The sequence below is a fragment of the Argopecten irradians genome, chromosome 12, assembly GCF_041381155.1.
Source record: "Argopecten irradians isolate NY chromosome 12, Ai_NY, whole genome shotgun sequence".
NCBI classification, from domain to species: Eukaryota; Metazoa; Mollusca; class Bivalvia; order Pectinida; family Pectinidae; genus Argopecten; species Argopecten irradians.
Genome location: NC_091145.1, coordinates 33614720 through 33632877, shown reverse-complemented (window position 1 = coordinate 33632877; position 18158 = coordinate 33614720). Strand labels below are relative to the sequence as shown.

General features: G+C 40.8%; 1 protein-coding gene across 1 annotated transcript in view; it reads right to left on the bottom strand.

Annotated features, from left to right (window-relative positions):
* LOC138304686 (protocadherin Fat 4-like) overlaps positions 1-18158 on the bottom strand; it is a 43570-nt gene that overhangs the window by 12186 nt on the left and 13226 nt on the right. Inside the window, exons 6-9 of the mRNA XM_069244891.1 lie at positions 17739-17972; positions 17352-17492; positions 16511-16648; positions 15546-15846 (exon numbers count right to left, since the gene is read on the bottom strand). Coding sequence (XP_069100992.1) covers positions 15546-15846; positions 16511-16648; positions 17352-17492; positions 17739-17972 — 814 coding nt within the window. The remainder of the gene's footprint in view (positions 1-15545; positions 15847-16510; positions 16649-17351; positions 17493-17738; positions 17973-18158) is intronic.

Sequence of the window (18158 nt, the reverse complement as noted above, 5' to 3'; positions counted from 1 at the left end):
AGACGGGCGCTTCATTGACGTCGTTCACAGTGATTTATATAATACAGACTTACGAGTATGTGGACAGAGTAAAGACGGGCGCTTCATTGACGTCGTTCACAGTGATTTATATAATACAGACTTACGAGTATGTGGACAGAGTAAAGACGGGCGCTTCATTGACGTCGTTCACAGTGATTTATATAATACAGACTTACGAGTATGTGGACAGAGTAAAGACGGGCGCTTCATTGACGTCGTTCACAGTGATTTATATAATACAGACTTACGAGTATGTGGACAGAGTAAAGACGGGCGCTTCATTGACGTCGTTCACAGTGATTTATATAATACAGACTTACGAGTATGTGGACAGAGTAAAGACGGGCGCTTCATTGACGTCGTTCACAGTGATTTATATAATACAGACTTACGAGTATGTGGACAGAGTAAAGACGGGCGCTTCATTGACGTCGTTCACAGTGATTTATATAATACAGACTTACGAGTATGTGGACAGAGTAAAGACGGGCGCTTCATTGACGTCGTTCACAGTGATTTATATAATACAGACTTACGAGTATGTGGACAGAGTAAAGACGGGCGCTTCATTGACGTCGTTCACAGTGATTTATATAATACAGACTTACGAGTATGTGGACAGAGTAAAGACGGGCGCTTCATTGACGTCGTTCACAGTGATTTATATAAATACAGACTTACGAGTATGTGGACAGAGTAAAGACGGGCGCTTCATTGACGTCGTTCACAGTGATTTATATAATACAGACTTACGAGTATGTGGACAGAGTAAAGACGGGCGCTTCATTGACGTCGTTCACAGTGATTTATATAATACAGACTTACGAGTATGTGGACAGAGTAAAGACGGGCGCTTCATTGACGTCGTTCACAGTGATTTATATAATACAGACTTACGAGTATGTGGACAGAGTAAAGACGGGCGCTTCATTGACGTCGTTCACAGTATGATTTATATAATACAGACTTACGAGTATGTGGACAGAGTAAAGACGGGCGCTTCATTGACGTCGTTCACAGTGATTTATATAATACAGACTTACGAGTATGTGGACAGAGTAAAGACGGGCGCTTCATTGACGTCGTTCACAGTGATTTATATAATACAGACTACGAGTATGTGGACAGAGTAAAGACGGGCGCTTCATTGACGTCGTTCACAGTGATTTATATAATACAGACTTACGAGTATGTGGACAGAGTAAAGACGGGCGCTTCATTGACGTCGTTCACAGTGATTTATATAATACAGACTTACGAGTATGTGGACAGAGTAAAGACGGGCGCTTCATTGACGTCGTTCACAGTGATTTATATAATACAGACTTACGAGTATGTGGACAGAGTAAAGACGGGCGCTTCATTGACGTCGTTCACAGTGATTTATATAATACAGACTTACGAGTATGTGGACAGAGTAAAGACGGGCGCTTCATTGACGTCGTTCACAGTGATTTATATAATACAGACTTACGAGTATGTGGACAGAGTAAAGACGGGCGCTTCATTGACGTCGTTCACAGTGATTTATATAATACAGACTTACGAGTATGTGGACAGAGTAAAGACGGGCGCTTCATTGACGTCGTTCACAGTGATTTATATAATACAGACTTACGAGTATGTGGACAGAGTAAAGACGGGCGCTTCATTGACGTCGTTCACAGTGATTTATATAATACACAGACATACGAGTATGTGGACAGAGTAAAGACGGGCGCTTCATTGACGTCGTTCACAGTGATTTATATAATACAGACTTACGAGTATGTGGACAGAGTAAAGACGGGCGCTTCATTGACGTCGTTCACAGTGATTTATATAATACAGACTTACGAGTATGTGGACAGAGTAAAGACGGGCGCTTCATTGACGTCGTTCACAGTGATTTATATAATACAGACTTACGAGTATGTGGACAGAGTAAAGACGGGCGCTTCATTGACGTCGTTCACAGTGATTTATATAATACAGACTTACGAGTATGTGGACAGAGTAAAGACGGGCGCTTCATTGACGTCGTTCACAGTGATTTATATAATACAGACTTACGAGTATGTGGACAGAGTAAAGACGGGCGCTTCATTGACGTCGTTCACAGTGATTTATATAATACAGACTTACGAGTATGTGGACAGAGTAAAGACGGGCGCTTCATTGACGTCGTTCACAGTGATTTATATAATACAGACTTACGAGTATGTGGACAGAGTAAAGACGGGCGCTTCATTGACGTCGTTCACAGTGATTTATATAATACAGACTTACGAGTATGTGGACAGAGTAAAGACGGGCGCTTCATTGACGTCGTTCACAGTGATTTATATAATACAGACTTACGAGTATGTGGACAGAGTAAAGACGGGCGCTTCATTGACGTCGTTCACAGTGATTTATATAATACAGACTTACGAGTATGTGGACAGAGTAAAGACGGGCGCTTCATTGACGTCGTTCACAGTGATTTATATAATACAGACTTACGAGTATGTGGACAGAGTAAAGACGGGCGCTTCATTGACGTCGTTCACAGTGATTTATATAATACAGACTTACGAGTATGTGGACAGAGTAAAGACGGGCGCTTCATTGACGTCGTTCACAGTGATTTATATAATACAGACTTACGAGTATGTGGACAGAGTAAAGACGGGCGCTTCATTGACGTCGTTCACAGTGATTTATATAATACAGACTTACGAGTATGTGGACAGAGTAAAGACGGGCGCTTCATTGACGTCGTTCACAGTGATTTATATAATACAGACTTACGAGTATGTGGACAGAGTAAAGACGGGCGCTTCATTGACGTCGTTCACAGTGATTTATATAATACAGACTTACGAGTATGTGGACAGAGTAAAGACGGGCGCTTCATTGACGTCGTTCACAGTGATTTATATAATACAGACTTACGAGTATGTGGACAGAGTAAAGACGGGCGCTTCATTGACGTCGTTCACAGTGATTTATATAATACAGACTTACGAGTATGTGGACAGAGTAAAGACGGGCGCTTCATTGACGTCGTTCACAGTGATTTATATAATACAGACTTACGAGTATGTGGACAGAGTAAAGACGGGCGCTTCATTGACGTCGTTCACAGTGATTTATATAATACAGACTTACGAGTATGTGGACAGAGTAAAGACGGGCGCTTCATTGACGTCGTTCACAGTGATTTATATAATACAGACTTACGAGTATGTGGACAGAGTAAAGACGGGCGCTTCATTGACGTCGTTCACAGTGATTTATATAATACAGACTTACGAGTATGTGGACAGAGTAAAGACGGGCGCTTCATTGACGTCGTTCACAGTGATTTATATAATACAGACTTACGAGTATGTGGACAGAGTAAAGACGGGCGCTTCATTGACGTCGTTCACAGTGATTTATATAATACAGACTTACGAGTATGTGGACAGAGTAAAGACGGGCGCTTCATTGACGTCGTTCACAGTGATTTATATAATACAGACTTACGAGTATGTGGACAGAGTAAAGACGGGCGCTTCATTGACGTCGTTCACAGTGATTTATATAATACAGACTTACGAGTATGTGGACAGAGTAAAGACGGGCGCTTCATTGACGTCGTTCACAGTGATTTATATAATACAGACTTACGAGTATGTGGACAGAGTAAAGACGGGCGCTTCATTGACGTCGTTCACAGTGATTTATATAATACAGACTTACGAGTATGTGGACAGAGTAAAGACGGGCGCTTCATTGACGTCGTTCACAGTGATTTATATAATACAGACTTACGAGTATGTGGACAGAGTAAAGACGGGCGCTTCATTGACGTCGTTCACAGTGATTTATATAATACAGACTTACGAGTATGTGGACAGAGTAAAGACGGGCGCTTCATTGACGTCGTTCACAGTGATTTATATAATACAGACTTACGAGTATGTGGACAGAGTAAAGACGGGCGCTTCATTGACGTCGTTCACAGTGATTTATATAATACAGACTACGAGTATGTGGACAGAGTAAAGACGGGCGCTTCATTGACGTCGTTCACAGTGATTTATATAATACAGACTTACGAGTATGTGGACAGAGTAAAGACGGGCGCTTCATTGACGTCGTTCACAGTGATTTATATAATAAACAGACTTACGAGTATGTGGACAGAGTAAAGACGGGCGCTTCATTGACGTCGTTCACAGTGATTTATATAATACAGACTTACGAGTATGTGGACAGAGTAAAGACGGGCGCTTCATTGACGTCGTTCACAGTGATTTATATAATACAGACTTACGAGTATGTGGACAGAGTAAAGACGGGCGCTTCATTGACGTCGTTCACAGTGATTTATATAATACAGACTTACGAGTATGTGGACAGAGTAAAGACGGGCGCTTCATTGACGTCGTTCACAGTGATTTATATAATACAGACTTACGAGTATGTGGACAGAGTAAAGACGGGCGCTTCATTGACGTCGTTCACAGTGATTTATATAATACAGACTTACGAGTATGTGGACAGAGTAAAGACGGGCGCTTCATTGACGTCGTTCACAGTGATTTATATAATACAGACTTACGAGTATGTGGACAGAGTAAAGACGGGCGCTTCATTGACGTCGTTCACAGTGATTTATATAATACAGACTTACGAGTATGTGGACAGAGTAAAGACGGGCGCTTCATTGACGTCGTTCACAGTGATTTATATAATACAGACTTACGAGTATGTGGACAGAGTAAAGACGGGCGCTTCATTGACGTCGTTCACAGTGATTTATATAATACAGACTTACGAGTATGTGGACAGAGTAAAGACGGGCGCTTCATTGACGTCGTTCACAGTGATTTATATAATACAGACTTACGAGTATGTGGACAGAGTAAAGACGGGCGCTTCATTGACGTCGTTCACAGTGATTTATATAATACAGACTTACGAGTATGTGGACAGAGTAAAGACGGGCGCTTCATTGACGTCGTTCACAGTGATTTATATAATACAGACTTACGAGTATGTGGACAGAGTAAAGACGGGCGCTTCATTGACGTCGTTCACAGTGATTTATATAATACAGACTTACGAGTATGTGGACAGAGTAAAGACGGGCGCTTCATTGACGTCGTTCACAGTGATTTATATAATACAGACATTACGAGTATGTGGACAGAGTAAAGACGGGCGCTTCATTGACGTCGTTCACAGTGATTTATATAATACAGACATACGAGTATGTGGACAGAGTAAAGACGGGCGCTTCATTGACGTCGTTCACAGTGATTTATATAATACAGACTTACGAGTATGTGGACAGAGTAAAGACGGGCGCTTCATTGACGTCGTTCACAGTGATTTATATAATACAGACTTACGAGTATGTGGACAGAGTAAAGACGGGCGCTTCATTGACGTCGTTCACAGTGATTTATATAATACAGACTTACGAGTATGTGGACAGAGTAAAGACGGGCGCTTCATTGACGTCGTTCACAGTGATTTATATAATACAGACTTACGAGTATGTGGACAGAGTAAAGACGGGCGCTTCATTGACGTCGTTCACAGTGATTTATATAATACAGACTTACGAGTATGTGGACAGAGTAAAGACGGGCGCTTCATTGACGTCGTTCACAGTGATTTATATAATACAGACTTACGAGTATGTGGACAGAGTAAAGACGGGCGCTTCATTGACGTCGTTCACAGTGATTTATATAATACAGACTTACGAGTATGTGGACAGAGTAAAGACGGGCGCTTCATTGACGTCGTTCACAGTGATTTATATAATACAGACTTACGAGTATGTGGACAGAGTAAAGACGGGCGCTTCATTGACGTCGTTCACAGTGATTTATATAAAACAGACTTACGAGTATGTGGACAGAGTAAAGACGGGCGCTTCATTGACGTCGTTCACAGTGATTTATATAATACAGACTTACGAGTATGTGGACAGAGTAAAGACGGGCGCTTCATTGACGTCGTTCACAGTGATTTATATAATACAGACTTACGAGTATGTGGACAGAGTAAAGACGGGCGCTTCATTGACGTCGTTCACAGTGATTTATATAATACAGACTTACGAGTATGTGGACAGAGTAAAGACGGGCGCTTCATTGACGTCGTTCACAGTGATTTATATAATACAGACTTACGAGTATGTGGACAGAGTAAAGACGGGCGCTTCATTGACGTCGTTCACAGTGATTTATATAATACAGACTTACGAGTATGTGGACAGAGTAAAGACGGGCGCTTCATTGACGTCGTTCACAGTGATTTATATAATACAGACTTACGAGTATGTGGACAGAGTAAAGACGGGCGCTTCATTGACGTCGTTCACAGTGATTTATATAATACAGACTTACGAGTATGTGGACAGAGTAAAGACGGGCGCTTCATTGACGTCGTTCACAGTGATTTATATAATACAGACTTACGAGTATGTGGACAGAGTAAAGACGGGCGCTTCATTGACGTCGTTCACAGTGATTTATATAATACAGACTTACGAGTATGTGGACAGAGTAAAGACGGGCGCTTCATTGACGTCGTTCACAGTGATTTATATAATACAGACTTACGAGTATGTGGACAGAGTAAAGACGGGCGCTTCATTGACGTCGTTCACAGTGATTTATATAATACAGACTTACGAGTATGTGGACAGAGTAAAGACGGGCGCTTCATTGACGTCGTTCACAGTGATTTATATAATACAGACTTACGAGTATGTGGACAGAGTAAAGACGGGCGCTTCATTGACGTCGTTCACAGTGATTTATATAATACAGACTTACGAGTATGTGGACAGAGTAAAGACGGGCGCTTCATTGACGTCGTTCACAGTGATTTATATAATACAGACTTACGAGTATGTGGACAGAGTAAAGACGGGCGCTTCATTGACGTCGTTCACAGTGATTTATATAATACAGACTTACGAGTATGTGGACAGAGTAAAGACGGGCGCTTCATTGACGTCGTTCACAGTGATTTATATAATACAGACTTACGAGTATGTGGACAGAGTAAAGACGGGCGCTTCATTGACGTCGTTCACAGTGATTTATATAATACAGACTTACGAGTATGTGGACAGAGTAAAGACGGGCGCTTCATTGACGTCGTTCACAGTGATTTATATAATACAGACTTACGAGTATGTGGACAGAGTAAAGACGGGCGCTTCATTGACGTCGTTCACAGTGATTTATATAATACAGACTTACGAGTATGTGGACAGAGTAAAGACGGGCGCTTCATTGACGTCGTTCACAGTGATTTATATAATACAGACTTACGAGTATGTGGACAGAGTAAAGACGGGAGCTTCATTGACGTCGTTCACAGTGATTTATATAATACAGACTTACGAGTATGTGGACAGAGTAAAGACGGGCGCTTCATTGACGTCGTTCACAGTGATTTATATAATACAGACTTACGAGTATGTGGACAGAGTAAAGACGGGCGCTTCATTGACGTCGTTCACAGTGATTTATATAATACAGACTTACGAGTATGTGGACAGAGTAAAGACGGGCGCTTCATTGACGTCGTTCACAGTGATTTATATAATACAGACTTACGAGTATGTGGACAGAGTAAAGACGGGCGCTTCATTGACGTCGTTCACAGTGATTTATATAATACAGACATTACGAGTATGTGGACAGAGTAAAGACGGGCGCTTCATTGACGTCGTTCACAGTGATTTATATAATACAGACTTACGAGTATGTGGACAGAGTAAAGACGGGCGCTTCATTGACGTCGTTCACAGTGATTTATATAATACAGACTTACGAGTATGTGGACAGAGTAAAGACGGGCGCTTCATTGACGTCGTTCACAGTGATTTATATAATACAGACTTACGAGTATGTGGACAGAGTAAAGACGGGCGCTTCATTGACGTCGTTCACAGTGATTTATATAATACAGACTTACGAGTATGTGGACAGAGTAAAGACGGGCGCTTCATTGACGTCGTTCACAGTGATTTATATAATACAGACTTACGAGTATGTGGACAGAGTAAAGACGGGCGCTTCATTGACGTCGTTCACAGTGATTTATATAATACAGACTTACGAGTATGTGGACAGAGTAAAGACGGGCGCTTCATTGACGTCGTTCACAGTGATTTATATAATACAGACTTACGAGTATGTGGACAGAGTAAAGACGGGCGCTTCATTGACGTCGTTCACAGTGATTTATATAATACAGACTTACGAGTATGTGGACAGAGTAAAGACGGGCGCTTCATTGACGTCGTTCACAGTGATTTATATAATACAGACTTACGAGTATGTGGACAGAGTAAAGACGGGCGCTTCATTGACGTCGTTCACAGTGATTTATATAATACAGACTTACGAGTATGTGGACAGAGTAAAGACGGGCGCTTCATTGACGTCGTTCACAGTGATTTATATAATACAGACTTACGAGTATGTGGACAGAGTAAAGACGGGCGCTTCATTGACGTCGTTCACAGTGATTTATATAATACAGACTTACGAGTATGTGGACAGAGTAAAGACGGGCGCTTCATTGACGTCGTTCACAGTGATTTATATAATACAGACTTACGAGTATGTGGACAGAGTAAAGACGGGCGCTTCATTGACGTCGTTCACAGTGATTTATATAATACAGACTTACGAGTATGTGGACAGAGTAAAGACGGGCGCTTCATTGACGTCGTTCACAGTGATTTATATAATACAGACTTACGAGTATGTGGACAGAGTAAAGACGGGCGCTTCATTGACGTCGTTCACAGTGATTTATATAATACAGACTTACGAGTATGTGGACAGAGTAAAGACGGGCGCTTCATTGACGTCGTTCACAGTGATTTATATAATACAGACTTACGAGTATGTGGACAGAGTAAAGACGGGCGCTTCATTGACGTCGTTCACAGTGATTTATATAATACAGACTTACGAGTATGTGGACAGAGTAAAGACGGGCGCTTCATTGACGTCGTTCACAGTGATTTATATAATACAGACTTACGAGTATGTGGACAGAGTAAAGACGGGCGCTTCATTGACGTCGTTCACAGTGATTTATATAATACAGACTTACGAGTATGTGGACAGAGTAAAGACGGGCGCTTCATTGACGTCGTTCACAGTGATTTATATAATACAGACTTACGAGTATGTGGACAGAGTAAAGACGGGCGCTTCATTGACGTCGTTCACAGTGATTTATATAATACAGACTTACGAGTATGTGGACAGAGTAAAGACGGGCGCTTCATTGACGTCGTTCACAGTGATTTATATAATACAGACTTACGAGTATGTGGACAGAGTAAAGACGGGCGCTTCATTGACGTCGTTCACAGTGATTTATATAATACAGACTTACGAGTATGTGGACAGAGTAAAGACGGGCGCTTCATTGACGTCGTTCACAGTGATTTATATAATACAGACTTACGAGTATGTGGACAGAGTAAAGACGGGCGCTTCATTGACGTCGTTCACAGTGATTTATATAATACAGACTTACGAGTATGTGGACAGAGTAAAGACGGGCGCTTCATTGACGTCGTTCACAGTGATTTATATAATACAGACTTACGAGTATGTGGACAGAGTAAAGACGGGCGCTTCATTGACGTCGTTCACAGTGATTTATATAATACAGACTTACGAGTATGTGGACAGAGTAAAGACGGGCGCTTCATTGACGTCGTTCACAGTGATTTATATAATACAGACTTACGAGTATGTGGACAGAGTAAAGACGGGCGCTTCATTGACGTCGTTCACAGTGATTTATATAATACAGACTTACGAGTATGTGGACAGAGTAAAGACGGGCGCTTCATTGACGTCGTTCACAGTGATTTATATAATACAGACTTACGAGTATGTGGACAGAGTAAAGACGGGCGCTTCATTGACGTCGTTCACAGTGATTTATATAATACAGACTTACGAGTATGTGGACAGAGTAAAGACGGGCGCTTCATTGACGTCGTTCACAGTGATTTATATAATACAGACTTACGAGTATGTGGACAGAGTAAAGACGGGCGCTTCATTGACGTCGTTCACAGTGATTTATATAATACAGACTTACGAGTATGTGGACAGAGTAAAGACGGGCGCTTCATTGACGTCGTTCACAGTGATTTATATAATACAGACTTACGAGTATGTGGACAGAGTAAAGACGGGCGCTTCATTGACGTCGTTCACAGTGATTTATATAAATACAGACTTACGAGTATGTGGACAGAGTAAAGACGGGCGCTTCATTGACGTCGTTCACAGTGATTTATATAATACAGACTTACGAGTATGTGGACAGAGTAAAGACGGGCGCTTCATTGACGTCGTTCACAGTGATTTATATAATACAGACTTACGAGTATGTGGACAGAGTAAAGACGGGCGCTTCATTGACGTCGTTCACAGTGATTTATATAATACAGACTTACGAGTATGTGGACAGAGTAAAGACGGGCGCTTCATTGACGTCGTTCACAGTGATTTATATAATACAGACATACGAGTATGTGGACAGAGTAAAGACGGGCGCTTCATTGACGTCGTTCACAGTGATTTATATAATACAGACTTACGAGTATGTGGACAGAGTAAAGACGGGCGCTTCATTGACGTCGTTCACAGTGATTTATATAATACAGACTTACGAGTATGTGGACAGAGTAAAGACGGGCGCTTCATTGACGTCGTTCACAGTGATTTATATAATACAGACTTACGAGTATGTGGACAGAGTAAAGACGGGCGCTTCATTGACGTCGTTCACAGTGATTTATATAATACAGACTTACGAGTATGTGGACAGAGTAAAGACGGGCGCTTCATTGACGTCGTTCACAGTGATTTATATAATACAGACTTACGAGTATGTGGACAGAGTAAAGACGGGCGCTTCATTGACGTCGTTCACAGTGATTTATATAATACAGACTTACGAGTATGTGGACAGAGTAAAGACGGGCGCTTCATTGACGTCGTTCACAGTGATTTATATAATACAGACTTACGAGTATGTGGACAGAGTAAAGACGGGCGCTTCATTGACGTCGTTCACAGTGATTTATATAATACAGACTTACGAGTATGTGGACAGAGTAAAGACGGGCGCTTCATTGACGTCGTTCACAGTGATTTATATAATACAGACTTACGAGTATGTGGACAGAGTAAAGACGGGCGCTTCATTGACGTCGTTCACAGTGATTTATATAATACAGACTTACGAGTATGTGGACAGAGTAAAGACGGGCGCTTCATTGACGTCGTTCACAGTGATTTATATAATACAGACTTACGAGTATGTGGACAGAGTAAAGACGGGCGCTTCATTGACGTCGTTCACAGTGATTTATATAATACAGACTTACGAGTATGTGGACAGAGTAAAGACGGGCGCTTCATTGACGTCGTTCACAGTGATTTATATAATACAGACTTACGAGTATGTGGACAGAGTAAAGACGGGCGCTTCATTGACGTCGTTCACAGTGATTTATATAATACAGACTTACGAGTATGTGGACAGAGTAAAGACGGGCGCTTCATTGACGTCGTTCACAGTGATTTATATAATACAGACTTACGAGTATGTGGACAGAGTAAAGACGGGCGCTTCATTGACGTCGTTCACAGTGATTTATATAATACAGACTTACGAGTATGTGGACAGAGTAAAGACGGGCGCTTCATTGACGTCGTTCACAGTGATTTATATAATACAGACTTACGAGTATGTGGACAGAGTAAAGACGGGCGCTTCATTGACGTCGTTCACAGTGATTTATATAATACAGACATTACGAGTATGTGGACAGAGTAAAGACGGGCGCTTCATTGACGTCGTTCACAGTGATTTATATAATACAGACTTACGAGTATGTGGACAGAGTAAAGACGGGCGCTTCATTGACGTCGTTCACAGTGATTTATATAAAACAGACTTACGAGTATGTGGACAGAGTAAAGACGGGCGCTTCATTGACGTCGTTCACAGTGATTTATATAATACAGACTTACGAGTATGTGGACAGAGTAAAGACGGGCGCTTCATTGACGTCGTTCACAGTGATTTATATAATACAGACTTACGAGTATGTGGACAGAGTAAAGACGGGCGCTTCATTGACGTCGTTCACAGTGATTTATATAATACAGACTTACGAGTATGTGGACAGAGTAAAGACGGGCGCTTCATTGACGTCGTTCACAGTGATTTATATAATACAGACTTACGAGTATGTGGACAGAGTAAAGACGGGCGCTTCATTGACGTCGTTCACAGTGATTTATATAATACAGACTTACGAGTATGTGGACAGAGTAAAGACGGGCGCTTCATTGACGTCGTTCACAGTGATTTATATAATACAGACTTACGAGTATGTGGACAGAGTAAAGACGGGCGCTTCATTGACGTCGTTCACAGTGATTTATATAATACAGACTTACGAGTATGTGGACAGAGTAAAGACGGGCGCTTCATTGACGTCGTTCACAGTGATTTATATAATACAGACTTTACGAGTATGTGGACAGAGTAAAGACGGGCGCTTCATTGACGTCGTTCACAGTGATTTATATAATACAGACTTACGAGTATGTGGACAGAGTAAAGACGGGCGCTTCATTGACGTCGTTCACAGTGATTTATATAATACAGACTTACGAGTATGTGGACAGAGTAAAGACGGGCGCTTCATTGACGTCGTTCACAGTGATTTATATAATACAGACTTACGAGTATGTGGACAGAGTAAAGACGGGCGCTTCATTGACGTCGTTCACAGTGATTTATATAATACAGACTTACGAGTATGTGGACAGAGTAAAGACGGGCGCTTCATTGACGTCGTTCACAGTGATTTATATAATACAGACTTACGAGTATGTGGACAGAGTAAAGACGGGCGCTTCATTGACGTCGTTCACAGTGATTTATATAATACAGACTTACGAGTATGTGGACAGAGTAAAGACGGGCGCTTCATTGACGTCGTTCACAGTGTGATTTATATAATACAGACTTACGAGTATGTGGACAGAGTAAAGACGGGCGCTTCATTGACGTCGTTCACAGTGATTTATATAATACAGACTTACGAGTATGTGGACAGAGTAAAGACGGGCGCTTCATTGACGTCGTTCACAGTGATTTATATAATACAGACTTACGAGTATGTGGACAGAGTAAAGACGGGCGCTTCATTGACGTCGTTCACAGTGATTTATATAATACAGACTTACGAGTATGTGGACAGAGTAAAGACGGGCGCTTCATTGACGTCGTTCACAGTGATTTATATAATACAGACTTACGAGTATGTGGACAGAGTAAAGACGGGCGCTTCATTGACGTCGTTCACAGTGATTTATATAATACAGACTTACGAGTATGTGGACAGAGTAAAGACGGGCGCTTCATTGACGTCGTTCACAGTGATTTATATAATACAGACTTACGAGTATGTGGACAGAGTAAAGACGGGCGCTTCATTGACGTCGTTCACAGTGATTTATATAATACAGACTTACGAGTATGTGGACAGAGTAAAGACGGGCGCTTCATTGACGTCGTTCACAGTGATTTATATAATACAGACTTACGAGTATGTGGACAGAGTAAAGACGGGCGCTTCATTGACGTCGTTCACAGTGATTTATATAATACAGACTTACGAGTATGTGGACAGAGTAAAGACGGGCGCTTCATTGACGTCGTTCACAGTGATTTATATAATACAGACTTACGAGTATGTGGACAGAGTAAAGACGGGCGCTTCATTGACGTCGTTCACAGTGATTTATATAATACAGACTTACGAGTATGTGGACAGAGTAAAGACGGGCGCTTCATTGACGTCGTTCACAGTGATTTATATAATACAGACTTACGAGTATGTGGACAGAGTAAAGACGGGCGCTTCATTGACGTCGTTCACAGTGATTTATATAATACAGACTTACGAGTATGTGGACAGAGTAAAGACGGGCGCTTCATTGACGTCGTTCACAGTGATTTATATAATACAGACTTACGAGTATGTGGACAGAGTAAAGACGGGCGCTTCATTGACGTCGTTCACAGTGATTTATATAATACAGACTTACGAGTATGTGGACAGAGTAAAGACGGGCGCTTCATTGACGTCGTTCACAGTGATTTATATAATACAGACTTACGAGTATGTGGACAGAGTAAAGACGGGCGCTTCATTGACGTCGTTCACAGTGATTTATATAATACAGACTTACGAGTATGTGGACAGAGTAAAGACGGGCGCTTCATTGACGTCGTTCACAGTGATTTATATAATACAGACTTACGAGTATGTGGACAGAGTAAAGACGGGCGCTTCATTGACGTCGTTCACAGTGATTTATATAATACAGACTTACGAGTATGTGGACAGAGTAAAGACGGGCGCTTCATTGACGTCGTTCACAGTGATTTATATAATACAGACTTACGAGTATGTGGACAGAGTAAAGACGGGCGCTTCATTGACGTCGTTCACAGTGATTTATATAAAACAGATTTACGAGTATGTGGACAGAGTAAAGACGGGCGCTTCATTGACGTCGTTTACAGTGATTTATATAATACAGACTTACGAGTATGTGGACAGAGTAAAGACGGGCGCTTCATTGACGTCGTTCATAGTGATTTATATAATACAGACTTACGAGTATGTGGACAGAGTAAAGACGGGCGCTTCATTGACGTCGTTTACAGTGATTTATATAATACAGACTTACGAGTATGTGGACAGAGTAAAGACGGGCGCTTCATTGACGTCGTTCATAGTGATTTATATAATACAGACTTACGAGTATGTGGACAGAGTAAAGACGGGAGCTTCATTGACGTCGTTCACAGTGATTTATATAATACAGACTTACGAGTATGTGGACAGAGTAAAGACGGGCGCTTCATTGACGTCGTTCACAGTGATTTATATAATACAGACTTACGAGTATGTGGACAGAGTAAAGACGGGAGCTTCATTGACGTCGTTCACAGTGATTTATATAATACAGACTTACGAGTATGTGGACAGAGTAAAGACAGGAGCTTCATTGACGTCGTTCGCAGTGATTTATATAATACAGACTTACGAGTATGTGGACAGAGTAAAGACAGGAGCTTCATTGACGTCGTTCGCAGTGATTTATATAATACAGACTTACGAGTATGTGGACAGAGTAAAGACGGGCGCTTCATTGACGTCGTTCGCAGTGATTTATATAATACAGACTTACGAGTATGTGGACAGAGTAAAGACGGGCGCTTCATTGACGTCGTTCACAGTGATTTATATAATACAGACTTACGAGTATGTGGACAGAGTAAAGACGGGCGCTTCATTGACGTCGTTCGCAGTGATTTATATAATACAGACTTACGAGTATGTGGACAGAGTAAAGACGGGCGCTTCATTGACGTCGTTCACAGTGATTTATATAATACAGACTTACGAGTATGTGGACAGAATAAAGACAGGAGCTTCATTGACGTCGTCCACTGTAATAGTAACAGTACTTGTGGTACTCAGGCTACCATCTGACGCAGTGATCAGCAGCCCGTGACTAGGGGACGCCTCGTAGTCCAGGTCGCGGACTAGCAGGATGGTCCCGACTCTGGGGTCCATACGGAAACTAGGGTATGGTAACAGAAATCCGTAGTCAATGGTATCTCCAGCGTCTCTGTCTGTGGCGGTGACTGTTACCAGGGTAGATCCCAAGACTGTGTCTTCACTGGCAACAACGTGGTAGGTACCTTGACAGGCAATTTTATCAGACATATATACTTACTAATAATGTGTTATATACATGTATCTGCGATAGATAGTTTGTAATTCGTTTCGAACAAATAAAGTTAAAAAATCAAACAATAAAAAAAAAACAAAAAAATTCAAATTTGATAAAACGCAAAAACAAAATGTATATATGTATACACTGTATATCAAAAGGTAAGATTACTACGAAAGCTCATTGGTGCCAAATTAGATGTAAGAAAAATAAAAAGGTATTGCAGATAAACGCAAAAGTGTTGCGAATCATCCTAAAATTATGAAACTAATTTGTAAGCAGTTTACGGGTATCTTTATCGAGGCCACAAAAGCATCGCAAAATTATTAGATACATAAATCACGAAAACAAACACTGGCGAATATATCCACGTTAACAGTATAGAAATGATTAATTAGCAAAAGACAATGTAATAATAATATATATAATATAATATTTGTTTTGAGAAAGACGCTGCTTTTAATTGTTGAGGACAATAAATTTGAGATATATTCAGATCACTTGCTTGATTAAACACCTTATATCATAAGACAATCTATGTTGTTTAGAAGGGGCATATATCTTCTTTAATAACCATATTTGATATAATCATAAATCAGATACCAGAGCTTGGTGTACTGGTTTTAGCGTACCTGCAAACACCGGTCTGTCCTCGTTAACGTTGAGAACTGTGACGTCTACAGACACAGTAGAGGAGAGGGCCGGGTACCCATTGTCTGTCACTGTCACCTGTAGGTTATAGTAAACTGTGGTCTCATAGTCCAGGCTTTCTGGGAAACACAAAACAAAAACATTCAAACCGTAAGAACCAAGGATCAAATTATCGTGAACATTCAAATTGTACATTCAAACCGTATTGACAAAAGATCACAAAACGTAAACATTCAAACCGTATGGACCAATGATCACAAAGCGTAAACATTCAAACCGTATGAACCAAGAATCACATATCGTAAACATCCTAATCGTATTGACCAAAGATCACAAAAGGTAAATATTCAAAACGCATGAATCTAGGCTCACAATGTTGTTAACATTCAAATATCATGAACCAACCATCACAATATTGTAAACATTCAAATCAAATGGACCAAAGGTCACAATATCATAAACGTTGAAAAAATATGAACCAATGATCAAAATAGTACTAGTCTGTCTAGCTAATACAAAACGTAAACATTCAAGAGACAAATCTGGACTGGTGATCGCAATATATTGTATAACATCATGTGAAAAATAGCATATCATTGCTAACAATTAACAAAGAACAACGGCTGGAGTGATGGGGTTTGATATCCAAAAACCCATGTAGTAACGCTATGTATCATCATAAATGTATGTATGTTCTTAAATGACTTGCATAAATGCTTTAATCAAATTTGGTGGGACGTTAAATAACTTTCCAGTAGTCAAAAAACCTTTAGCGATTATTATACGGCTAAATTATTTCAAACATGAACATGATATACTTACCATTTAGGACTAGAGCTGCAGATCCGCCAACTGTAGACACCATGAACTTGTTACCGGGGTTCTGGGTCATAATGTAGGTCAAGGTCGTCCCAGAGTCGTGGTCCGTACACGCTAAGTCATATATTACCGCAGCGGGATGAGCTAAACAGAGTGTGATTTGTAGTATGTAAAAACACATCACATTTGGTGTAAATATAAAATATAATATCTAAAATATATTTACATTACGGAAGTTTTCATACTAATATTTTCCGCGTTTACTTGCTTGCATTAATGTAAAATGTTGACCTTTCAGAAAAAAATTGAATAAGTTTGGTTCAAATATTGATTGTATTATCGAAAGTAACTAATTAGCGTTGTTTTAAATGCAAAACAAAGTATCAGCACCTTTATTTTCCAGAACGGAAATGAAATGCATGCTGGGTAAACAGACGGGAGTATTATCGTTGACGTTAGTCACTGTAACTGTCACTGTGGTAGTGACTGATAGCACGTGTCGGCCAGAGTCAGCGACCTTGACCGCCAACAGGTATGATTGCGTGGTCTCAAAGTCCAATCCTTTCCTCAGGTATATACTTCCGGTGTCTTCAGTGATTCCGAATTGACCTCCAGAGGCACCACCTTAGTGAATATGATATTAGATGAGTAGGAAATTAATTCACCAGATATTTTAAAGATGCTCCACCGCCGATAGAGCATAAATGGTATTCATCATTTGAACAATAATTGGTGTTTAATCGTGTATGTATATATCTAATTAACACAAAACATAATGTAAAATAAATGATTGTGCCTTTGGTGCATGCG